The sequence below is a fragment of the Tympanuchus pallidicinctus genome, unplaced genomic scaffold (genome assembly GCF_026119805.1).
Source record: "Tympanuchus pallidicinctus isolate F22 unplaced genomic scaffold, pur_lepc_1.0 scaffold9, whole genome shotgun sequence".
Taxonomy (NCBI): Eukaryota; Metazoa; Chordata; class Aves; order Galliformes; family Phasianidae; genus Tympanuchus; species Tympanuchus pallidicinctus.
In genome coordinates this window covers 23,493,961-23,519,731 of record NW_026294813.1, presented here as the reverse complement: position 1 = coordinate 23,519,731, position 25,771 = coordinate 23,493,961, and the positions used below count along the sequence as shown (strand labels likewise).

The window sequence follows — 25,771 nt, the reverse complement described above, 5'->3', positions numbered from 1 at the left end:
GGGACCCAATGGAAACAGTGCCAGTGGGAAGCCCACTGCCAGCCTTGGCTTGGCCATAAAGCCAAAGGAACTGCTTTTTTTCCAGAGAAGATGCACAGCTGGCTCTGCTGTCAGTGCAATGTGTCTTCTAATGACTGCCTTATAAATTGGCTGGGCAAAACTGCCAGATGGTTAGATTCTCCTCAAATAACAATTGCATTTAACTGGGGTTCAATTTGAGTTAATTGCATTCCAAACACAAGTAGCTCAGATCTAAATATTGGTATTAATCGGTACTTCATTGTACGAGGCAAAACTGTGCACGTTTTCGCAGTTTAAACGTATACACGACTGCTCCACGACTGCTAACAGATAACAGGCTCCCATGCATAAATAAATGCCATTAAACCAAAAGATCTATTTTCAAATTTAAGAAAAGAAGTTGCCATTAAGAACCACGATGCATCACATTGCTAAGAAGTTTTTGTCTCATGCATAAAAATGATAGCACTGATTGGCAGTTGCTAATTATAAAACTACACGGTAACACAGAACAAGTTGCTGTTCAGACCAAGTAGCACAAATGTAGAAAATAATTTTTTTTTCTTTTTTCTTTTTTTTTTTTTTTTCAACAGAGCAAATTAACACAGATTGTTTCTTCAGCAAAATATGAAACTGTAAACTTTGGGCTCATTCTGCAACTTTTCTTCAATCCATAATTAACAAACAAAAAAAATCCAACAGGAAGAAAGACTGACATACATTTTTAAGCGCACCTTTTTGTCTATTACAAAAGCACAACCTAAAACGTATAAAGCTTTTTTTTTTGTTGTGGTTTTTTTTTTTTTTTTTTTTTAGATCACAGTTACCAAAAAGAAACAGTGAATAATTTATTACATACGCTATAGTAACATTACTCTAAACAACTATTATCTATGAGGTATATCTGAGAAAATTCGGTAAGGGATTGCACGGTCTGCGTTGCCAACATGCCCAGGTTTATATTAAAGCTTTGGAACCATGAAGAAATAGAAAAGAGGAGAGCAGAAGGGGAAGGAGAAGGAGAAGGGGAGGGGGATGGGAAGGGCAAAGGGAAGGGGAATGGTAAAGGGAAGGGGATGAGGAAAGGGGAATGGTAAAGGGAAGGGGATGAGGAAAGGGAGAGGAGAGGAGAGGAGAGGAGAGGAGAGGAGAGGAGAGGAGAGGAGAGGAGAGGAGAGGAGAGGAGAGGAGAGGAGAGGAGAGGAGAGGAGAGGAGAGGAGAGGAGAGGAGAGGAGAGGAGAGGAGAGGAGAGGAGAGGAGAGGAGAGGAGAGGAGAGGAGAGGAGAGGAGAGGAGAGGAGAGGAGAGGAGAGGAGAGGAGAGGAGAGGAGAGCCTTTGGTATTATCACAAGTTGTTCTTTGCAGAGTTGCATTGCAAAGCACCACAGTACAATAAGCCCACCAGGTACGATATGGCGGCCCAGTTGAAGCTGAGGTATTCACAGGAAGAATAAAAAAAAAAAGCACAGAGAGGTCTAGACTGGCAAAATCGTTGCTTTGGTTCAAGCAAGGCACTCGTCCCGTGGTAATGTTACACTTTCCAAGTAAAGCATGTGTCTGGTAAGAAAAGCAGTTACTGTTAAGAGGAACCTGCCAACTCTGAGCATCTTCTATGTCCATCCGATCCCCAACCCTTCTGTACAGGGCATGGCAAGAGGGCACTGCGTGGAGGGGTCACCTCACACGGGACCAGTGGCTCCTCTGCGCTGGGAAGGCATCCTGAGAACTGTTATAACTTTCTACTGAAGGAATACACAGAGATATAAAAAGCACACTTGACAAGTCCCTCTATTTTCCCATAGACTTGAAGGTCTTGAAATACAAAATAAAAGTCAACATTTAATGAAAGTGGAGCTTGTGTTGAGCCATTGGCACCTTGTTGCTGTGGATCCACAGTGGGAGGCCAGATCCCCTGCGGCCTAGAACGGCCTAGTGTGGCCTAGTGCGGCCTAGTGTGGCCTACTGCAACCCACTGCAGCCTAGTGCAGCCTGGTGTAACCTAGTGTGGCCTACTGCAGCCTACTGTGGCCTAGCATGGCCTAGTGCGGCCTAGTGCAGCCCACAGAGGCCTAGCATGGCCTAGTGCGGCCTAGTGCAGCCTAGTGCTGCCCACTGCAGCCTAATGTGGCATGCTCGCACTTCAGAGCAGGGCCCAGCCTGAGAGCTGGGCAAGGGGTTCCACTCCCCACCCCATCTGCAGCCCTTCCTCTGGCTCTCAGTGGGATGTGGGCACTGCTAGCAGCAGGAAGTGGCGGGGGCTGCAAGAGGTGGGCCTGGCTCCCCAGGGCGCTGCTTGCAACCCCATGAACAGGATACAAGGAACAAAAAGGAATGGGCAACATTCATTCCTCAAGCAGCCAACTATAAGTAATCATCTAGGAACAGGATACGGATAGAGCTTCATGAGATTTGTTTCGTGGCTGACTTGAGAAAAATAATTACTTGATTTTCATATGGAAATTGTAACAACAACAAAGAAATATCAGGATTGAGCAGCCGCTTCCACGTCCCTTGCCTGCAGGGACCTAAAAGCCCAATGCTGAGCCTGGGGTGCAGCTGCCCTGGAGTGGAATCAGAGTGGTCCATACCTGGCAGGCGTCATTCCCCCAGTGGCCCGGCAGAGTGACACAGGATGACATGGGGTGACGTGGGGTGACATGGGGTGACATGAGGGCACCATGTGGTGAACGGAGCCATATCGTCTTGATAGCTTCTTGAAAAGTGGAGAAATCAATTTGTCCTGTTGAAAATGGGATTTTCATTTATGCTGCATTTATGTGTTAGTTTCTTTGAAATACTGGTTCAGTCTGGCAAAGAGCCACACTGCATTATGTAAAAAACAATGGTTTAAGTGTGGCAAAAATGTGTTCCAGGTTGAGTGAAGGACATACACAATGCTCACTAGAAGAGCAGGTGCAAGGCATTAAGTGGGGTGATACCACACTCCTTATACAACCTGATCCAGCAAAAGACTTCAGCAAATACTTAATGACTTTAAAAGAATTTAAGCATTTCTTTACAAGCTTGGTTAACTCAGTCAGCTCTCAAGAGGGAGTATGGACACACAAGAAACATGTCAAGAAAAGAGGGCTCACGAGGTTCACCCTCCATCTCCATGATAGATCCCAATATGGTGTGATATGAGGGGACAGGGGCTGACATGGGGATACATGGGGTGACACAAGGTGACACAGGGTGACATGGGGTGACACAGGGTGATGGGCTCTGCCTCACCACAGCTGCATGAACCCTTTCCCTCATTGTGCCCCTTGCCTGCTGCTGAAATCTACAGACTGTCAAAGACTGACAAGACCTTTTCTTCCCTGTGCCCAGGCTTTGTTGGAGCATGGGACTTGATGCTTATTTTCTCTGTCTGGAACTCAGTAGAGGAATCCCACCCCTTTATCCACGCAGCAGCCTGCAGCCTTTCACCAAGGGCTGGGCTGGAAATGCCACCCAGACCCACCCCTGGCTCAACACAAGTGCTCCAGCCACTGGGCTCTGGTGGGGTGCAGGGGGTGATGGTCTTGGACTTTTTTGCCTGTCAGAAGGGCATAAGGAAAACAAAGAAAATGCTGTCTTCAGAATTAGCAGCTTCCACCAGAAGTATTTCTTTGGGGTATCTAAGTTGCAGCTGTACATTACTGTAAGTAGGAGAGAAAAAGTTAAAACTATAAAAGAGCACAAGCAAAATGCAGACCGCACAGAGAAAGAAATCTTTGGTATCTTTGGTATCATCAACACGATTAAAATTACAAATGGAAAAAGTCAGTGAGGTAGCCTCTTTGGTTCTCACTAGAAATAGAAAGGTTTTTTCTTTTTTTCTTTTTTTCCTTTTTTTTTCTTTTTTCTCCTTTTTTACACACACAGAAGTTCATTCTTGGAAGCAGCTAGGTTAAGGGTTTCTCTCTTTTTGCTTGGCATGGATTATTTTTCCCCCAGCTTAAGTTTAAAGAAGCCACAAAGTTCAGGCAAAGTATCTCAGTGTCTCTTTTTCCTGTTGTTTCTGAATGCACGGTTTTAGGTTGAATATTCATTGCTTGTCCTCAAAATTTGCTCTGTTTTTGGACAGGAAATTATTTGTAGTGCTTTAAAAGTAATTTAAAAAAAAAAAAAAAGAAAGAAAAAAAAAACCAAAAAACAAAACTCTACAAGGGCATCCTGGGATGATGATGAATAAGTTAAATAAATAAATTATATTATGAAGACTTTGTGTGCCATAATAAAGGTACATCACACTTTCTAATCAGATGAGAAGAGATTAACTTAAATAATTTAAATTTTTATATTTAACTATTAAAATCAATTAAAGGAAGAATCTAAAATTAGGCTCATGTTTTATGTAACTCGTAATTTTCCTCCTGCCTGTAACAGAACTTGGCTGCTTAAAGAAGCTAAGCTAACTTTTAAGCGTATCTACTAACATAGGCTGGCATCTCCGATGCACTACAACAGTAAAATGAATAAATAAGGAAAATCAACCCAAATTCACAAATCGCTGAATTAAGTACTCACAAACAGCTAACACCTGACCCTGATCCTGTTTTCAGGCAAAACTCCCATTGAACTTTAAAGATAAAATGAAAATAGGTAGGATTTGGACTGAACAGATATTTCTACCTACTCTAAGACTTAATTAATTAAATTACATCATTGATAGATAATACATTAGCTTAAAAGCTACAACTGTCAGGAAAAAATAAAACCATCTTAAGCTTTCCATTTAAAGAAAAAGAAAAAAAAAATCCCCTTAATAACTTCAAAGGAGGCCAAGTATAAGCTTTCCCCATGTCTTAAAAATCCACAGATATCACGACAAGCAAGAAAAGCATTGTTTTGTTTTGTTTTGTTTTCCAAAGCTAGCACACTCTTTCCAATACCATGTCAATACCATGTCTTGTTTTGGAAGAGGCGGACCTTATTCCCTTATGCAGGATTGAGAGTAGTTTTGCTGGTTGAATTCTTCACAGGTCTTTGGATTTAGCTTTCGTTAAGAGAGATCCGGAATAAAGCTATTCAACCGACGTAATCAAGCACATTCTTTGTTCCTTCACAGGTGATTTAACAATATCCAAGGTTTCTTGAAAGTTGAATTCATCTTGGATGTGCCCATGATCGTAACTCCAAGCGCACGACAAGGAGGATGCTGGGATACTGTCCATAGATAGAAGTCTCTCATATTAGAATACATAAAAGGAACGAGTTACATTACACAGCTATACAGACCTATAAATATATGGTATATAAACATAACATATCTATTTGAGGTTTTTAAGTATGAACAGAATATAGCGTATATTACGGTATACATAGCAGTGTATACATATATATAGTAAATATATACTCTATATTTTGTTCATGTGTGTACATACAAATATATCTACCCACAGTATATGCTATCGACACTCCTATTCTGAGTCAGCTGCTACATAGAAGCCTGCAGTAGTTGAGGGTGAAATGGAAGACGTAACATAGGACCATGAAAGAAGCAGGGATAAAAAATGCAGCAGTATTTTCAGATGGAAGTGAATTTTGACAGGTCTGAGGGAAAAATGGGCACTGTTACACTTGCAATCACCAGCACAGAGAAGGCTCACATGTTCTGCTAACCAAATACTCTTGAATGGACAATGATTTCGTCCTCAGTGCCACTCCATCAGTTTACCTATGTTGTTTCCAGTATCAACATTTGAAAGATCAACGCAAGAATTTAAGCCATTGAATTGCATAACAAGGACTTCCACAATTTGGGTAAAATTAATTATTTCATTGAAGACACATTATTTTATAAGTGCTATTTGATCTGCACTTTATCAAAGCTGTTGGATGAACTCTAAACAGACATAAAAAGGTTTTTGCTCATAAACTCCAAGAGGTATGCTCTTTTTTGCCTTTGCAGTGTATGGGATGCACTCTCAACCTGTGCATGCGCCTCACTGGACGTGACCAGCAGGTTTTTTTGTCCATGGTAGGGACACCAACTGCTACTGATATGCTCCTCTCTGGTTGGAAACACACTTTTTTGCCTTGTGATTGCAGTGAGGTAAAGGAAGGTAGAAAATGGTGTTCTGGTTTTCTACCAATGTTGCATCCACTCTTTGTGTAGTTACAAAGGCATTATGGGATGGAATGAGAAAAGTAACCTCAGAAACAGCACTGCATAGCACTGCTATGAAATGCACTAGAACACTTCCAGAATGAGAAATTTCCCTTGAGGTCAATGCCACACTCAGAATGTGCATGTAGAGGCTGGAATGCATGGAGCCCCTTAGATGTGAGCAAAGGTGAATGTGGAATACAAGCATCTCAGCACCCAGCAGCATCAGTGCACAGCACCCAGACCTGAATTGTTTGTTTCAGCTTCACAGCATGGCTGATTAAGAGGCTCCTTGGATCAGTTTGTAACCATGTTTGATCAGAATGGGAAATCCAGTTTTGGAGAAGTTTTGATTTCCAGAGCTAGGACGTGTTGTCAGCTTGGTTGCTGTGAATATCCTGAATTTATTTTTCAGAAAACCCTCCTGTCCTGGGCAGACAAGGCTTTTAAATTTTTTATTTTATTTTGTTTCAATATAAGTTGTTGTAGTTTTCCACAGAAGTTAGCAAGAAGGTTTCATTTAAATGTTGGGGTGGAGCAGAATGACACATGGGCCATCGCTCTGCATCCAAATTTGGATCTAGGTCTGCATGTCATGACTCGGATCACTGTGACTTTGACCAAGGAACAGAACACATCTGGACAAATTACCAAACTGCCACGTGAACTGCTGAAACCTCAATTACAAATCAGAGTAGATTCTGATCATAATGAGCTGGGCTGTAACAGTGCTCAGTACTTAGAAGTAAATAATTTGGTACATACATTGCAAGTTTTATCCCTGGGTATGAGAAAGGAGGCATAGGCTATTCAACTGGTTTCACATACAGAAGATCTAAACATACAAGAGACCTGATAGAACAAGCAATATCCAACCAAAACATTGTTCATACATCCCAGTTTAGTATCCCAACATCTTACACTTGGAGTCCGTGCAACTCCCAGAGAGATTCCACGTGGGGTAGACACAGGAAAAACGTAAATGAACTCACCCATTTTGTTGCTCAAAGAAATAGAATTGATTACCTTTCCACAGATCAATGGTGCTACACACATCTTAGTCGTGCAAGAAGAGATAATGAACTGAAATAACAGTTGTGAGAATCCTCATCTTTGGTATTGTAGCTGTTGAGGTTTTGGTTGCCCTGTTCCTTGTTCTTTTGAAAAAAAACTGCATAGGCACAAATTAAAGACAATCTTCAACTTTAAGATGACTGAGTTGTCAAATGAAGCAGCAATCATACCGGCTTTACTTTGTTTTTGTTCTTGTCAACCCTTTCTTTGAAATCTGCTTCCTAAAATGTCCCACATGTCTGTCAAAACACAGTGTGTCACTTGTTTGCTTCCTGACGTGCTTCCTTGGTTGGTTTGGGTTTGGCTTTTTTTTTTTTTTTTTTTTTTCTTTTCTCCTTTTATTCATTAAATGGAACAGTTTGTTGCAGAAGAAGTAGGTGCAGAAAACGTTTCTTTGGTTTCGATTAAGTAGTACATAAAAAAAGTCTCAAGTGTCTCTAACGAAGCATTACAGCGTTTGGCTTGCTTTCACAGGGGCCATTCACTGGTAAGGACGCACACGGAGTGGCCGCGCCGCTCGGGACTTTGCGCACATGTTTTGGTCAGCATTTGCTTTCTGGTGCAGCAAATGACCGTGAGAGATTTACAAACTGTTCGGTGTTTGTGAGGCTTTCTGATCTCAAAAACAACAACCACGCTAACGATGGCAAAAAGAAAAAGGCGAGTTACAAATATCTTTGGCTTGCAGAAATCCTGTCTCTTTGGTGTGCTGCATTCTCGTCAGGTTTGATGAAATGGTGGACAAAAAGAACTTAAAGTGTGATGGGTTTTGATGGTATTTTTAAGTTGGACGTGGCACATCTAAAATGGTCAATGACATCTGAAGGGCTTGTTTGTGGGTTTGTTTTGTTTTGTTTTGTTTTTCCTGCTTGAAAGTACCATAAAATTCCAATAAGGATTTTGAGAAAAAAAAAAAAAAAGAAAGAAAAAAGAACAAAAAAAATCAAGCGCTAAATATGTTTCAATAACGGTGAGACTACAGAGGAGAAAATAGATCCCTGGTAACTGAAAAGGACTTCTTAATGACCTAAAAAAAACTAGATCTTTCAAAAATTTGTGTTTGCATGTAGTGTAGCAGTTAAATTGACCTCCTGAGTGTGCATCTGCGTCATGTACAAACACAGAATTTGTGACAAACTGCAAACTGTGCTTGAGACTTGTGTAGTCATGTACTTTTTCACTATCAACTTTGTAAATTAGAATGCCTCTCAAAATAACAGCTGTAGTGAGTCCAGAATCATACCTATTTCTATAGCTATTGTCTTTGTGCTTGACACTTTGAGCTCAAGTGAACTGATTTTTTCTGGTCCAAGATCAAGCTATACTCACTGATTGAACAAAAGAAATAAAAAGTAAATTTAAAAAAAAAAGAAAGAAAGAAAAACATAGAGTTGATCTTCTGTTCCCCTAGAACACTCAACAAAACCATGCCTGAGATTCGAAAACAGGTTCTCGGCCTCCTTGGCATCTCGGTGTCAGCCTTGTGCTCCGTTCCGGCACGGAACTCGCCTCACCAACGGCTCTTCCTTCAGACCTGCTTCGCCTGTCCTGAGCGTAGTGTTACAGAAAAAGAGGTTACTTCTTCGCTTGCGCCTTCTCAACTGACTAAAAGCCGTACGGTGTCCTCTCCTTGCAGCCAGGCCAGGACGATCCAGGAGGATTGTGCTTTCAAGTCACCAGTGAAGGGCCCCACCGCGCTCGCGCCGCTTGGCGGCTTGCGCGATCATGCTTTGGTACAGGTGCTGGGGGCTGAGGAGGAGCCCCCAGTGCTCAGGTCATCCTGCCACTTCTCCAGGCTGCGCCGCCGGGCGTTCATGAAGAAGTTGCTGACGGTGGTGAGCTCCAGGCCCAGCTGCTGGGAGATGGTGATCTGCATTTCTTTGGACGGGCGCTTGTTCTCTTTGAAGATGGCAAAAAGCGTTCGGCGCTGGAGGTCAGTGAAAACCAGCCGAGATTTCTTCTGGGAGTTGTTTCTCTCTTTGTTCGGTTCCTGCTCTTTACGTTTGCATGCTTGGGGAAGGAAGAGGTGAGAGACAGAGAGAAAGAGAAGGTCAGCATTCACCCACCAGAGCAGCCCTGACCCACACCGAGGGAGCCGAGCGCACCTTGCAGCCCTCCTGCACCACACAAAGGGCAGGATCAGCTCTGCAGTACTTCCCTTGTGCCACAGCACGGAACAACTCCCAGCTGCTATTCCTTAAGGAACCTGCACAGCCACCATTCCACAACGCATACCGCTGGGGTAATTGCTACCACACACCCACATGCAAAGAGTACAACCGGAAGCTGACGTCAGTGCACTCGGAATGAATATTTTGTCCACACTTTGGGACTGTCAGTTCTTTCTTGGCTTTGACATTTCAATGCCTGCTTACAAAAAATGACCACAGGCATAACGCCAAAGATAGAACCTGAGGTCCGTGCAGGAGCAGGAGCCACCCAACTCCTGGGGGGCCTGCCCTCTCCTGGGCATCACACACTGCCACAGTGGGACCACAGCCAGTACAATCACGCACCCTATTTCATTGCTGCTGAACAGTGGAGCCTTAAATAGCAATTATTTTTTCACAGAGCTTGGAAGCATTGCTGTAACCAGCACTACATACCTGACCACATGCAGTCACACCTTGCTTAGTAACACCGTGTTCTGTTTCCCCACCTTCTTAAGGCTTCAGCCCCAGCCTTGCCCACATCCCTGCGCACTTGTTCCCTGTCTCTCCCTGTCCACAGTCCCCTTCTGGTGGTCCCCAGCTGTGCAACCCTGAGGTGCTTGTCCCGAGGTGCCCATCCGAGGGTCCCCATTTTGGGATGCCCATTCCCACGTGCTGTCCTGGCTTGCTCGTTCCTTTGTTCCCCTTCCCTAGGTGCCCATCCTGGGGTACCCATTCCAGGGTGCCCATTCCCAGATGCCTGTCTTGGGATGCCTATCTCCGAACAAAGGCTGCAGCCAGCCAGAGCACCCACACCATCGCTAGTCCGACAGACAGGCACTCACTGTGCCAAATGATGCTAATGGGTCTCAGAAAAATCGGTATTAATAGCTGATCCGTATTTATTAGCACAGGGAGAACACCAAGTGCTGAACCCAATACCACTGCCACGGCACATCCAGGTTTAAAAATAGACTGATAAGGCTGTCTACGCAAAGCAGCAAGATAAAAAAAAATCCATATGTTGACATGATTAGGTAATGTGCTGGGACACAATGAGGAGAATCAGTTGGGAAGTGGACAGACTTTAAAGCAGCCACATTAAGTAAATTTGCAGCTCCAATGTGTGACATGAGAAGAGTAATGTTCAGACTCCAAAAATGTCTGCAACTTCCTGAAGTAAGGACTGCACCCATTGCCGTGTGCCTGGGCATGGCACTGCAGTGAGCCTGGCTGCACTGGACACTTACAGGCTATGCTGACCATAGAACCAGAGAATCACATTAAGGTGGGAAAAGACCTCCTAAGATCATCAAGTCCATCCCCAACCCATCCCCACCGTGTCTTCTGTTTCTCCTGCCCCTTTGTTCCTCTGTATCACCGAGCTCCCAGATAACACAGATAATGTTTTATTGAGCTGAAAAAACAGCCTGTAGCTGGGACGGATGCATGCCTCCATGCTCGTTTCACCAAGCCTTTGTCTGGAGCTCCGTGTGCAGGGAGGTGGTTAGTGCCCACCCTTGTGCTTCAGACCCTAATCGGTTCCAGGACACGAGGAGGATCCTAACATCACTAATTTATGTCCAGAGATACTCTGCATATTACAGTTATTGGTATCTCATAATAAATAATGCAAAGAGATATGCTTTTCAATGCATTCCGTAAATACTTTCCTTGAACTGTTAAGTTTGCTCTTGAAAAGGAACCATGAAGGCAAATGTTTTTCCTTGACATGCATTTATCAGAAGAGAAAAACGGAGTGAGCACTTTAATAAAATAAAGTTATTAGCCAGGAAACCTGCCTGCAGAAAGAGAAACATTTTAATCATGGAAGGAAGGGAAGTAGCCATTTTGATTCTAAGAGCAACTTGATTTATTAACTATAGTTAATACTGAATATATTCCATGGAAGAATATAGACAATTAACAATAATTGAAAGCCGTAGCTGTGAAAAAAGGAGACTCATCCCTTTTGTGCACATGAGGCTAACAACGCTTTATACGGGAACATCAGAAGAGCTCTGAAACAGACTCATTACTGCCTTATGTAATTTTTACTTAGGGGAAAATCTCCTGATTCCAAAGGCATTAACAGAGGCACAACAAGATCCCACAGCTGCACTGGACTGCACAGAGGGACACTCCATCCTCAAACAGTGAAGTATTGCCCTGCAGTGAAACTAATGGAAGTGTTAAAAAAACGCTGCTTCAGAACAGAGGTGGGTGCACTCACATAATGGGGCATTGCTTAGAAACCCAAAAATTGAGCACCCAAAGCAATGTGCTGGGTGTGTAGGCAGGGGAGGCACCAGGAGATAACTGGATGTGCATGAGGTCCCACAGGTCTGAGTGCTAAGTAAGATTCCCTGAAGACAAATTTTTGTATGTTCTACTTTAAATACACAGGATATCTCACTGGCTTTTGATCAGGGTGTTTGCAAGCCTGAGATCAAGCATGTGCCAGAATATTTTGCTAGGTCCCCAAGATAAGGAGAGCAGAGCAGTGAGCCACAGCTCTTTGTTAGCAGCCACAGCGGTAATGTCACCCACCTCTGTCCTTCTGCTCCCAGCCTGCTGGGCTGTCCTGTTTCTCTGCTGAGATGCCCAATTCCTCTCCTGAATTCTGAACAGAACACTATATGCTACGTATTTTGTATTTAAGCTCCTTCATTTTTCTTTTCTTTACCGTACGTGGATCTTGGGATTTACTTTGGAGATGCATTCTGCACTTGATGTGTAACACAAGATGAATGTTCTGCTTATTAGCCAGAGAAGCAACAAGCTTGTTCCAATGGCTGGCACTCCTTTTACAATAATACCCCAGGACCTGAGCTCACAGGCAGAAACGTTTGTGATGATGATGAACCAACAGCAAGAACTTCTATAGCCTGTTTGGAATTCTTTGCTGCATGATTTTTCACAGTAACCCCTTGGCTTTCAGAGGTCATTTGCACAGTAGAAGAGCAGAACAGTGCTGTGAGGCTCACACATCAAAAGCCCACAGGCACAGCTCGCACTCTGATAGCTGTTCCGCGGCTACACACAGCAGATGGATTCACAGGAGCATCACTGCTGGTTATTGCCACACCTCCATTGGCCCAGAAACTGGGATATAACTTACCATTCAGGCAAATATAAATGAAAAAAAAATCCACTACGACAACCAATCATGCTTGATAGAGGAAATTGCAAAATTCAGCAGTAGTCTCCTTCTAGTTTTGCTATGGCCCAATAGTGATGCTCCTGCCCACAGCCTTGCCTGGGAGCCCCAAGCCCACAGCACCAGTTCTGAGCACTGCAAAGGCCAAAGCCATCGCCAGAAGGCACTGACAGTTCCCTGTGCAAACAGCCTCATGAGCGAGGGACTGCAGACCCACACAAGCAGAGAAATGCCAACTGACCATAGCAGGAAGGCAGAACACTCAAACCCATCTGCTTGAAAACAAGCAGGGATTTTTCACTTTGATTTCTGACTGTGTTTTGTGCTCCTTGGGAGCAGCGCAGCTTCTGGATTAAGCTCACTTTTTTTCCTGAGTACTGTTACTCTGATTCTACTGATAGTTCCCCTGCAAAAATATTCCTATGTTCTGCAACAATAACTCTTATTTTCCATTTTTGCCCTCAGAAGAGAGGAGCCCAGCCAGCCTGTGCATTACGAATTGCAATAAATCCTGGCAAATACTTGGAAGTACTGCAGTTGAGAAGCATTTTTTTAAAAACTTCAATTTATAAAGACTGAAGTATTGTGAAATTTAACTCCAGTCATTAAAAATGAATATATAGCAACTGCTAGCAAATGGCAGCGGCTTCTCCAGTGCCATTACCACTGCTGAGTAAAGCTGCCAGAAAAGTGAGATTTATGTGTGCATCCCCTCCATCTGAGAGCTGTGGCTGAGAGTAGGCAGCAAGGGGTGGATCCTCCTGGGGCTTCAAATCTGGGGCTTTGCCTTCCTGGGGACACGGGAAGCAGGGCAGGGAAATACCAGGGGATTTTGTGTCCCATGGAATGTGTACTGCAAGTCCTGCCCCAGACAAAATCCCAACGAAAACCTGACCACGTCCTCAGGGATCTCTGGTTTTAGAATCACAGAACGATTAAGGTTGGAAAAGATCTCCAAGATCCCCAAGCCCAACCCCAACTCAACCCACTGACCTTGTCCCCAAGTGCCACAACCCCATAGTTCTGGAACACCCCCAGGGACAGTGACCTTGCCATTTCCATGGGCAGCTGTGCCACTGCAGCACCGCTCTTGGGAGAAGAAATTGTACCTAACATTCAACCTGACCCTCCTCTGGCACAACTTAGGGCAATTACCTCTCATCCTATAAAGCAAGCAGGCAAGGAGGTGTGATGCTGGAGGACAATGCAGGCATCTGAGATTTTTTCAGGGCTGCATTTTATGGCCTATGACCATTGAAAAGAGACACGCTTCATCTTCAACACTTCTAAATCTTGCAGTTTCTGAAGGTAACCCACACCCTCAGATATCCCCCATCTTTATGATGTTTTAACATCATTGTAACTGCAACAGTGACACAAGAGCTGCAAAACCAATAATCAACTGTTAAGAAGGATCCAAGCAGAGAGCAATATTCTCTGAATCCACAGCAAGTCATTTCTCTCTACTGCCTGCAAAGACAAGCCATGGATATTGATCTCCCGTATGCTGTTTCAGACGGGTGTAGCACCAAGTCAACCAAACCAAGTTATCTGTATGGTGGAACTAAAAAATGTTTCTCAATTTGATTTCAGAGAGAATTCAATGTGAAGGAAATTTAATTATGCTAGTTAAGCTGAACACAATGAAATGACCATCAAAACGTTTTCAAAAGGTTTGAAATGTTTTCTTTCAATATGATTCACTTAAAGCAACCCCTTCTGTATCTGCGTTACTACAATCTCTTAAAAACTAGGCCTCAAAAATCAATTTGATTACCTCTCTGAATTAAGTATGCACAAATGAAAGCAATTGAGATCAATACAAATTAGGTTAAGTACTCCACTGTGTACAAAATCATTATGTAACAAGAAACAATTTGAATGAAGATGCAAATAATCACATTGTGAGAGTGTGCAGCCAGCACTCCTTTATCTGCTCCTTCCCATCTGCCACATGCACGTGCTAAACTTGCCTGATCTCTTTCATCTCCATGAGCACCCTCTGAAGGCACTCATCCAGGCGATGCACACAAACGAGCAGCACAACACAAATTGTTAATCCTGTTCTTCCAGAGGACAGCAGCCTCTTTCTGCTCACCAAAGAGCTTCCTGAAAGGGCAAGGTGCTCATCTGGCACAGATGCAGGGGTTCCTGCAGTGCCTTCAGAACAGCTCCACAGCCATCCTCCACATCCTGCTGGGATTGTTTTTCTGGTTCTCACCCTAATCCTTCTCTCTTAGCTCTACCACAGGATGAACACCTTCCTAATCTAAGACTTGCACTTTTCAGCTATTTGGGAGGAAAGAACGGATGGATTTGGAGACTTTGTTCTTCTATATTCCTTTCTGGCATATAGCAGGTCTCAAACTATTTGTGTCAAACCTCCTTCAGATCTGCTGGATAGCTGAAATAGGGCTAGGTAAATCCCACGGGGCAGGGACTGTTTCCTCTGTGCAACACTGCAACACCAGTCTCGGCGTGGGATCTCTGACAAAGGCCTCTAAGTACTATTGTAATATACTTCCATCATTAATACAGAATAATAAATAATAGATGGGATAGACCAATTTATTGCACTCTGGGGCAAGAATGAGTGGAGCTCAGCGAGCATGCAGCACACTTTAAATGCACCGTGTGTCAGCAGGTGGCTGTGAGCTGCAGCCAAGCAGCCCCAGGCTGCCTGTGCTGGGGCACAGGGATTCCAAGTCTTCTATGGACATAAATCTTCATGGGTTGCTTTGGAGTCAACTCACCCTATGGTGGGCTGCTGCTTCAGAGATGACTGTGAGCCCCCCTCAAGCCAGGAATTTACACGCTCCCATGCCTCATGAGACACTGACCCAGCCCAGGCTGTGGCTTCATCTCAACACTAGAACCTTTGGGATCTTCCCTGATCCCACAGGTTCTTGCCTTCCCAGCAGGAGTACAAGCATTCTGCTAAATTCCAAGACAGCCAGCTCTGGATTCCATGGGACACCCATAGAACAAAAGCCATCCCCTGGTGTGGTCCATGGGCTCTGGCAGAGCAAGGGCTTGAATCACAGAATCATAGAATAATGGAATCACAGAACCATTAAGATTGGAAAAGACCTTTAAGACAAGTCCAACCCCAGTCCATCCCCACCATGCCCACTGACCATGTCTCCAGGTGCCACATTTCCACGGTTCCGGAACATTGCCAGGGATGGTGATTGCACCATCTCCCTGGGTAGCCTATGCCAGTGCAGCTCTTCTCTTTTTAATTGTTCATAATATCCAACCTGAACCTCCCCTGGTGCAACTTAAGGTCATCATCTCTCACCCTATCACTGTTACTTCGGAGAAGAGGCTGACTCCCACCTTGCTACAACCTTTCAGGGAGTTGTAGAGTGATGAGGTCTCCTCTGAGCCCCCTCTTCTCCAGACTGAACAATCCAGACTGGACATACTCCAGGGCCTCAATATCTTTATTGCAGTGAGGGGCCCAAATCTGAAGACAGAACTCAAGGTGTGGCCTCACCAGGGCCAAGTGCAGGAGGATAGCCCCAAAGGCCCCATCCTTTTCTCACAGAATCTTCAAATGATTCAGGCTGGAAGAGACTTTTCAGATCATCTAGTTCCAACCCCCTGCTATAGGTAGGGACACCTCCCACCAGATCAGGTTGCTCAAAGCCCCATCCAGCCTGGTCTTGAGTGTTTCCAGGGAGGAGGCAACCACAGTCCCCCTGGGCAACTTGTTCCACTGTGTCAGTGCTCACAGAAAAGAATTTCTTCTTAATATCTGATCTAAATCTACACTCTTCCTGTTTAAAGCCATTTGTCCTTTGTCCCCTTGTCCTCTCACTACATGCCCTTATAAAAAGTCCCTCTCCAGCTTTTCTGTAGATCCCCTCCACCGTGCTTTATGCCCGTACCAGTACATGAAGCAGACACAAGACAAGCACTGCTGCATTGCATCCACACGCACTGGTGGTGTTCAGAGCACCAAATGCAGAGCAGGATACAAGGAAAAAAATGAAACACCAAGTACTCTGTGCTTGCTTTTCCCACTGTGCTTCACCAAGAACTCCATAATTAGCAGCAAAGCAATCTGCAGAGTATTACATACAGATATACGTATATGGGGAAACTGAGGCATGGAGTGAGGAGCAGAACCTTGCGATAACTTAATTGCCTGAATCTGGCATCTATGTTGCCAAAAAAACTGATCTGCTGTTGCCAAAGTCCAGGGATATCTGCAGTGATAGAAACCCCCCCCTTTGTGCAGCTGTGTGGTCACTGGAGCTCTCGCCATCAGGTGGGCAGTGTTAAAATAGAAGAGGTTGGGAGAAATGGAACAGGATTGGAAGCCCACTGGTGGGGGGTCTGAGGTGGTTGCTCCCCACCGATGCTCAGGCTCTGCAGGAGGCACCATTGGGTTGATCCCAGCACTGCTCAGTTGCTCTAGCAGCAAGGCACACTCAGCGTGTCCTTCCCTTCCAGCGCTGCCTCCTGTTGTTTTGAAGATGCTCTCTTTTGAATTCCCAAATAGTTTCCAACGAATTGTAACACTCTTCTGCAGCGAGGACTTGTGTATACATTGTTTTAGCTAGAGCACAACACTGGAACCAGGGTTTGCCTGGTGCAGCAGCATCCACCTGTGAGGATACCCTGGGGCATCTTCCCAAGTACGAAACAGAAGTGCTGAAGCACCTTGTGCAGGAAACACCAGGAATCTGCAGTGTAGGGAAGTGAGTGGATCTGAAATCTTAAAGAGAGTTGAACTATCTCATCTTCATTCTTTCTTTCATATTATTTCAGATAGTTTCCACTCAGGTATGTGGCTTGATGCACATCTACTGTTTGAACCCTATGGGTCCTATTGTGAGGGAATGGGTAGATCTGAGCTCTTGCTCTGTGATTCTGAACCAGTCTGTTTGCAGAAATTCTGGCTCATGACTAAAAGCAGGTAATAAAAGTTCTTACTAGTAATGGCTGTGAAACATGGTGCAGTGATGAAGAACCCAAAAGAAAAGGAGCAAAACTCCACAGACATCTCTGGGAAAGCAAGGTGTGAGTTGCCCTCAGCCCTATCTGAGTTATTCTTGCATTCCAGAAAATGACTGCTTAATACAAAATGCAGGAGCAGGCCTGGCAGGCACATGTCTGCCTTCCCAGAGGTTCACTAAGTCACAGCTCCCCAGGAGCAGTGTGCCCTGGACTCACAGAGCCACGAGGCAACATCATGCATGGGGCCAAGGGACATGGGAGACACAGCAACCAGCAGGTCTGGGCATGGTGGAGGGAAAACCTGGCACTAAGGTGACAGGAGGAATGGGGAAGCTTTGGGAGCTCACACCAAATCAGCAGGGCTGCACGGTGCCAGTGTCATGTGAGGTTTAAAGGACAGAAAAGGGAGGCAGTCCATGGGGTGACAACAGCATGGGGAGGGCAGCAGATCTGTCTTTGGTTACAAAAGCAAGTAGGCACTGAAGAAACAGAGCAGAGCTGCGTGGTGAGGAGGGGAATTGCTCCCAGGGAGCTTCCTCATGCTCCTCCTTTCCCTCTTTGGATGTGTGCTGCTTGCCAAAGCTTAATGCCTCGGCACAGACCCGTGTTTCTAAATGGCCATTACTACAAGATGAGATCTGCTGGAAAATCACCGCTACTCATAAATATGTTCCCTGCTTACTTAGAGATATTTTGGTCCCAGAGACAATTTGCGTTTTGGGAAACTGCCAGCCTCTCTTGCTTGTCTAATAATTCCTCTGTGAAGCATTTAGCAGTGGTTTGATCCCCTCTTCCTCACAATGGAGCAGTTTGAGTTTCTAGTTCAGCAAATGCAAACTACCCCAAAACACTCCAACTTATTTTTTATCGAGTTTCTATCTACCATCAATGAGTTGTCCTGCTGATCTCATCACCAAACCCATGTGAGACTAGTCAGTCCCGTGTGATTTCTGCATACAAAAGTCCTCTATAAATCAGAAAGCATTTTATGCAAGTCTGTAAGATTGATAGGACCGGGTACAAAAAAGATGTATTATCAATCACATCAGACATCATGTTTTGTTTGCATATTCACCTCCAAAGTATGGTGGGGCTTTTTGTAGAGAAGATGGGAGCCATGATAGCTGTCTTAAATACAAACAGATTGCTATCAGAAGAAAGGGAGTAATTTTTCTTTCTTTTTTTTTTTTCTTTTTTTGCTCTGTCTAATGGGGATAAGATGAGAAGCAAAGGATTTAAAAGACAAAAAGGGAGATTAAGGCTAGTCATTAAGGATTTTTGTACCTGTAAGCTCTGGGAGAGATTGCCTAGGTAGCCAGAAAATCCCCATCACTGATGATTCTTGAGGAATGGGGCAAACTGGTGGCATCACAAGACCTTTTCCTGCTTTCCTGTCATATTAAAGCTCCACACTCCTGCAGAGCTCGGGTTCCAATCCAAAGGTTGCTTTTCAAGGGATGAGAAAGTCCCTTGCAATGGATGGATGGCAGGAACGTTCCGTGCAGAAAAAGCAAAAGTGCAAGGTTTGAGTCAAAATGCTGCTACAAAGAACAAGGAAAAAATGAGGAGAAGTTATTAGGAAATAATCCTTTGGCCAAAAATGTTCTCTCCTTTACAGCTCCTTGCCACAAACAAATTGTTATTTTTAAAATGCAGAGAAATATTTGAAGGTTGTTGGGTTGTTTTTTATTATATTTTATTTTGTTGTTGTTTGTTTGTTTTTCAGGTCAATGGCAATAAAGACAGAATATTAGGGGAAAAAAAAAAAAAAAAAGTCATGCTGAAAAAATATTTTAAAAAATAGTGAAGAACAGAGGTTAGAAGATCTCAGAGTAACACATCTTGACAGAAAAAAATGTTTCTTACTAAAAAAGTAGAGTGAATAAGAGATAGAAACGTATTTAATGATGAAAGTGGTCAGATTTTTCTTTATCAGCTGACCAAGAGGCTGACAAAAACTTCCGGTTCAACGAAAAGAGCATTCAAATGTTTGCAGAGCAGGAACACCTTTAGTGTCTGCGGAAATAATGAGGTACAAAAAAGATAGGGCGGAACGTTATTTCAGAAAGTTGGTACTTGAGAGATATGATTTACCACTCAGCTTCACGATTTACTGCACAGGTTGCTCAGACACAACCACTAATCTATATCTGAAGAAACTACTAATATTTCAAGTCACTAAGCACGTTCCAAATAATCTTTACGTACCTGTATGTTTAGTTCAATGCTAAGAAACAGCGGTATGTGTACTTAACAGAATTTATACAGGCGTTATTACGTCTTAGTTATAGCTATATCGACAGGCTACAAAAAACAGTCTCAAGATTCAGAAGGAAATTCACGTGGAGCACGGAGGGCAGCGCGCCCGCCTTCAGCACCACGGACAGCGCCGGCGAACCCCGGGCCCGCGTCCCTCTTGCCGCTGTCCGTGGTGCTGACGGAGAGCTGCGGGCGCTGCGCACACGGGGACACAGACGGGGACACGGAGGCATGCGCGGGGACACTCAGGGGGACACGGGGACACGCCTCACCGCGTGGATCCCAGACGGCTGCTACAGGTTCGAGTACCGCCTGGCCACCATGCAACCAGGGGAACGTGAGCACAGCAAGGCCAGCCAATTAATCACCGATAGTGTTTCGGTACAAAACTGTGCAATCATCAATAACGTGATTCAGCAAATAGATGTAAACAAGTGGAGAAAGCACTCTGCTTATCGGGACAGCACCACGATGAGCAGAGTTCAGTGAGAACTGGCCAACAGGGGCTTCTTACCCAGCATTCAGAGCCTGCATGAGCCTGGTAACATGCAGAAGGATATGGCATGAGAGTTATTTTAATCACATTCTTCCTGTATTTACCTACCACGGATTTGGTGATAATATGCCACAGTTGAGCACTTTGTAGGCAACGCAAGCATGAGGACGTGGCTCCGCATCCAATTAACCTGAACCACAGTTGAACTCTGCCCTTCGAACCCCCTGTGCTGATAAATGCATTGACTCACCTGGTGATCATTGATATTTTTTATCCTGGCAGAAATGCAGAGACTGCCCTACCCAGGCCAGAGCAAACAAAGATTTCACAGGGACGTTTCCGTGTGGCAAGCACTTCAGAGAGAAGGCCGGGGACCAAGGGGCCTCCGTGGGGCCACAGGAACACTGTGGGGCTGTGAGGGAAGTGGGACACATCGTTCCCATGCCCTCTTCTCCTCAAACTTCCCAGCCTTGGTTCTCACCCAGATCATGGGTGGAAGCCGCCAGCTACCTTGGCTGCAGTACCATGTAACCAAGCATAGAGCAGGCATGAGGGTGAACCTACAGAGGGGCTTTCATGATGCGGCTTCTGTGTAGGGGTGGGATCAGATCAATGGAACTTACATGAAAAGTTTCACCATCTCTGTATGGGACAGGAGAGGCTTCTCCTTTTCTTCTGGCAGCCCTGGTGGCAGCAGCCCTGGACCAGGTGCATGTACTGGGGCAAGGACGGGGAGCGAAGCCACAGCCGCAGCAGAGGGATTTGCCCAAATTCAGGGCAGTCCCCAGAAATGTTCTCCCTGTTTCACCTCCCGGGACTCAGTAAAGGCACATGGTGCTTCCTGGGCTGCAGAGCAGGGTCTTGGTGCCAACGTCCCCTCAAGAAAACCACACAGCTCTGCTCTGACTCGGACACAGCTGCTGCTGACCCCTTCTCCAGGCTTTTGGAGCCCTTTAAAAAATAATCATAGCCCTGGTCCAGCTCCCCTGGGAGAGGGGCTTCCTCTCATAGGATGAAACATTTGGGTTCATTTTGAGAAAAACTTACAGGAAGAGCGCAGGGTGGGTGGGTTGCCGACTCTACCTCCGCTCCTGCTCTCAGGAGCTTCAGAAAGCAAGGGAAGGGAAAGGAAACACCGAGATAATGAGGCTGCATATTCACACGTGGTAATAAAAAATCGATTTCCCGAAGGGGCCGGTAATTTACAAAGGTCTTTCCCGTCCTTCCTCCACTCCTATCCGAGGCCGTGACGGCTCCCGCTGTCCGGGCAGCCGCTGTTCCCGCTGACTGCCCGCGCCTCGGCCGCACGGAGCGGGAGCCGGGAGCGGCTCGGTGTTAGGAGTACCTAGGAGCAGAGCAAGCAGCTTTTTTCAGCGCCTGTGTTTCAAAGCAAACCAGAGCAATTGGAAACGCAGTCTGACGGTACAGGAGTCCCGGCGTTGGTAACGGAACCAGAACCAAAACGGGCACGGCTGCATCTGGATGACACAGCTCGAAGCAAAAACGGGTTCAGGGGTATTTTACCGCCTTTCTTAAACCTACGTAGGCTCAAAACCCGAGCACCAGCCCCAAGGAGCGCAGAGGCAGCGGTGCGGGGTAACCTCGTAGCCCGATAGGAGCCAGGCAATGCCCGCCGGCTTCCGCCGCTCCCCGAGCACAACGGCTCTTGGTGCTCGGCGTTACCTCTCCGGGTCGGGCCCGGGGCAGCCCCAGAACGGCGGGACGGGGTAGACGGGGTCGAAGGCAAGCGGGGTGCTGGGAAAGTCGAGCTGCAGCAATGTTCTTGGAAACAAGTCGGCTCAGGTTCCAGATCAATGAACGCTGGGTCTACGCGTTTATGTTGCTAGCGTGAATGCTCTTTTAATCTTCTAAACATCATCTGCATCGATTTCCCTCCACGTACGCGTTTGTTTGGGAAGGCGACGCGGCCGCGTGCTCCGGGCCCCGCGCCGAAGGGTTCACCCCGTGCTGCGGCGGGGGGCGACCGAGGCCCTGCGGAAGGGCGGCGGGGGGCGGCCCGGGGCCTCGCAGTGCGGATTCGGGGCTCGGGGAATTCCGGAGCCGCGCGTCGCAATCACCCGCCGCTCACGAACGGGCGAAGATTCGTCGCCCCGCATCGGGACCGAAAGAAATGAAAGAGCGGCGGAGTTATGGCAACAAACGGTTCCGCAGCCTCCCCGGAGCCTCCCCGCAGCCTCCCCGCAGCTGCCCCGGCTCCGCAGAACAATGGAGCGCTGCGGCGCGGGCAGCCCGCGCCAGGGGGCGCCCGGCCGCGGGACAATGCGGGGCGAGCGCGGAACAATGCGGAGCTTCCGCGCCCGGCTGCGGGACAATACGGGAACGGCAGCATCCGGAGCCGCCGGCCGGTCTCCCGGCCCGGGAACACGGCCCGAACCGGGAGACGGCATCGGGAACGCCCAACGGGGGAGGTGAGGGAGGGAGGGAGCGGGGCTGCCCCACGTACGCTCCGAGGAAGTGCCCCGAGCCAGGGCAGCGCCGCGGGGTCCGGGGAGCGGAGCCTACCTGCGAGCCTTAAGGCTGACATCCTCTGGAACTCCGGCTCCTGCAGCCACTTCCACATCCTCCGGAAGGTCTCCCTGCCGGATTTCAGTTTACTCCAAGGCTTAGGGTTCCGTAGCAAGTCCGAGAGGGTGCCCTGAGAGCGGCACAGCACCCGCTGGGCGAAGATGGCCTGGGGGATGCTGTAGCGCTTCAGCTCCGCCGTGATCCTCTGGGCCACCTCCTTCGTGTTGATTTCCTCCAGCTGCTGCGCGGGGGCGGCGGCGGGCGGGCGGTCGCGGGCAGTGGGCAGCGCGTGGGGCGGCGGGGCAGGGGGGTGCTGCCCATTGAGGTGCGGCAGCGGGGCCGGGGCCGCCGGCAGCCCTCGTGGCAGGTGCGGCACGGCCTCGAAGCCGGCCCCCAGCATCTTGTCGTGGCCCGGGGGCGGCGGCGGCCCGTAGCCGTGCAGGCCCTGCTGAGCGCCGTGCAGGGGGGCCAGCCCCGCGCCCAGCGGGGACAGGCTCTGCCCCACGGCCGGCACCTCCTTGTACGGCCCGTAGAGGTTGTTGACGGCGGGCAGCCCGCGCTCGTCCCGCATCAGCGCAAAGCCGCCGCCGACGTTGCCTGCCAGGCGCTGGTGGTGGTGGTGGTGGTGGTGGTGCGGGTGAGGGTGCGGGTGGTGGAACTTGTCGGACACGGCGGAGATGGGCGGCAGCGGCTGCAGCGGCGTCAGCGTGGTGTAGGTGCCGCTCATGCCCATGCCGGGCGGCGAGGGCTCGCAGGGCACGCTCATAGCGTGGTGTAGCGGCACCGACAGCTCGGGCCGGAACTCGGCGCCGTCCAGCAGCGGGGCCATGCCCGGCACCATGGCCGCCCGCCCCCCCCCGCCGCCTCCGCCGCCGCCGCCGGGCAGCTCCTGGGGCGGCGGCACCCGCAGCGTTCCCCCGCCTCGGCCGCCGTGGTGCGGGCCGGGGCTGCCCAGCAGCTCGGGCTCATGCAGGCTGCCCAGCGGTTCCAGTGTCAGCTCGGGGTTCATGGCGCAGGCAGCGGGCTCGGCGGCGAGGCATCGGTAGGCGCCGCGGCCGCTCCTCATTCGGGCCGCTGCTCATCCGGGCGGCGCGCCGCCTCCGCCGGCCCCGCGCTGCGAGCCGCGGCCGCCGGGCCCCGGGCAGCGGCCGTTCAGCCGGGCCCGCGCCGGCCCCGCGCCATGTCCGCGCCGCGCCGCCGCCGCCGCTGTCTGCGGCCGACGGGAGCTGTCCAGAGCGCGCGGCCGCTCGGCATTGCCGCGCCCGCTGGGCGGGGCGCGCGCGACTGACGGGGGGATCCACCAATAGGAGGCATGAAAGGGGGGAGGGCGGGCGCGAGTGACCAATGGTGGAGTTTGGGGCGGGGATGCGCTGCGGCCCTTAAAGGTGCCTCCGAGTCTTTGTAGCGGCGCAGGGTTCCGCTACCAGACCCCGCCTGCGCCGGCGGGGCTCGGGGATCCTGGCGGGAGCTCGGGGCTCTGGGGTTTGGAGTTCCGCGTTTCTCCGCAAGGACAGCTCTGGAGCTCTGGTCCCCTTGCCCCCAGCCAGGTGGTGCGGTGCAGTGCGGTGCGGACAGCGCAGAGTCGCTTTGGCGGCGCTGGGCCGGCATCCCGATGCAAGCCCCTCAGACGTGCTGCTTGCGCGGAGCCCCGGCGTTGCGCATCGAGACGGCCCGGGGATCCCCGAGGCAAAGCTCTTAGCCCTGGCTGCTCCCGTGCGATGTACGGGGCAGGGAAGTACAGCCAGGCGAGCCGCGCTGTACTGCATTAGTTCTGTCCTTGCCTGAACCATCTGGCACGTCGTAGGGCATTGGTCCATCCGCGAGCCCCGTGCTCGCCCAGCAGTACGCCCGCGGTCCCGCATGGCCCCCGCTGCCCCTGCCCCAACACGAGCCCTCATCCCTCCCTGTTTTGCAGCGCTGTGGAGTGGACCTGAGTGCAGCCGCGGCTCTGGCACACAGTACAGTGCTGTGAGAGATGTGGGAATGGGGGGAGCACGCAGTGCTCGAGGGGCTTTGTGCTCTCCCCTCTGCTATCCCTGCAATCACTGACCCCCAAACACAGATGTCCCTGTGCCCCCAGGACAGCCCCACTGAGGCAGGCAAGGAGCAGCAGGACCGAGGCAGGTGGGCAGCAGCTGTCAGGAATTCAGTGGCAGCAAGAGCCCTGGGGACGAGACCCCCTGGCATGGGTTGGCAACAGGGACCACCTGCTACAGCTGGGCTCTGGGATATTTGCACACACACTGGGCCAAGCTGAGCTATACTAGGCCTCACCATCCTGGTCTGAGCTATGCCAGGCTGAGATTTGCTGTGCCGTGCCATACTGAGCTGTGCCATGCTGTGCCAGGCCATGCAGCTGCTCCCAGCACTGCAGTCCCTCTGCTACCCCTGCCCCCCTCTTTCCACTTTAATCAGTAACATGGGAGATGGCAGCACTGAGAGCTGCGTCCTTGCGTTTTATGTCAGCCTTATCTAGGGCTCTGATAACTGTCGCTGCTCTTGTGAAGGTCGTAGCCCCGCTTCTTCTGTTGGGCACAGAGAGAATGTGCTGTCCCTTTGTAGGGAACACTGAGAGCTGAGGTCTGGGTGCTGTGGAGAGCAGCACTGATGGGGCAGAGAAGGGGAGAGGGCCGAGCATCCCTCTGCCTTGAGGCATGCAGATAAAATGCATGACATGCAGAAACACAGAAATGCAGAAAAACAAAAGTGCAGCTGGGGAACAAAATGGCTGAGTCCAATCTAAAAGTGACTGCTTCGTGCTCTTCTGAGGTAAGACACTGTTCATTCCAGGCCTCCCTCTGGAGCTCTCAGAGTCTCTTTACAAGCTGGCTGCAAATCGTAGTTCCCAGTTTTCCTATAGATTTCCTCTATGGATACCAACAACCACTGATCCATCTTCTCCCACACTGCCCTTCCACGTATCTCTGGAGCTCAGTGTTTTCCAACCTGCTTTTCAGCACAGAGTAGGTATACATCAAGCTCCCGCCACAGCAGCCACCCCTGCTGCTGTTGGCCTGTAG

General features: G+C 48.5%; 1 protein-coding gene across 1 annotated transcript; it reads right to left on the bottom strand.

The window, feature by feature from the left end:
• Positions 1–1,313: 1,313 nt before the first annotated feature.
• On the bottom strand, positions 1,314–23,817 carry ONECUT2 (one cut homeobox 2). Its single transcript, XM_052670087.1, has 2 exons — positions 22,749–23,817; positions 1,314–9,202 (listed from the first exon to the last, which is right to left on the bottom strand). Exons 1-2 carry the CDS (start codon positions 23,815–23,817, stop codon positions 8,916–8,918), a joined length of 1,356 nt encoding a protein of 451 aa, XP_052526047.1. The 3' UTR covers positions 1,314–8,915.
• Positions 23,818–25,771: the final 1,954 nt, after the last annotated feature.

Bases quoted from the DNA above. Each gene is read 5' to 3' on its own strand.
- ONECUT2 (XM_052670087.1), bottom strand. From the start codon at position 23,817: ATGAGGAGCGGCCGCGGCGCCTACCGATGCCTCGCCGCCGAGCCCGCT. The intron at 9,203-22,748 runs GTAGGCTCCGCT...TCCTTCCCCAAG, and splicing joins GTCAGCCTTAAGGCTCGCAG to CATGCAAACGTAAAGAGCAG.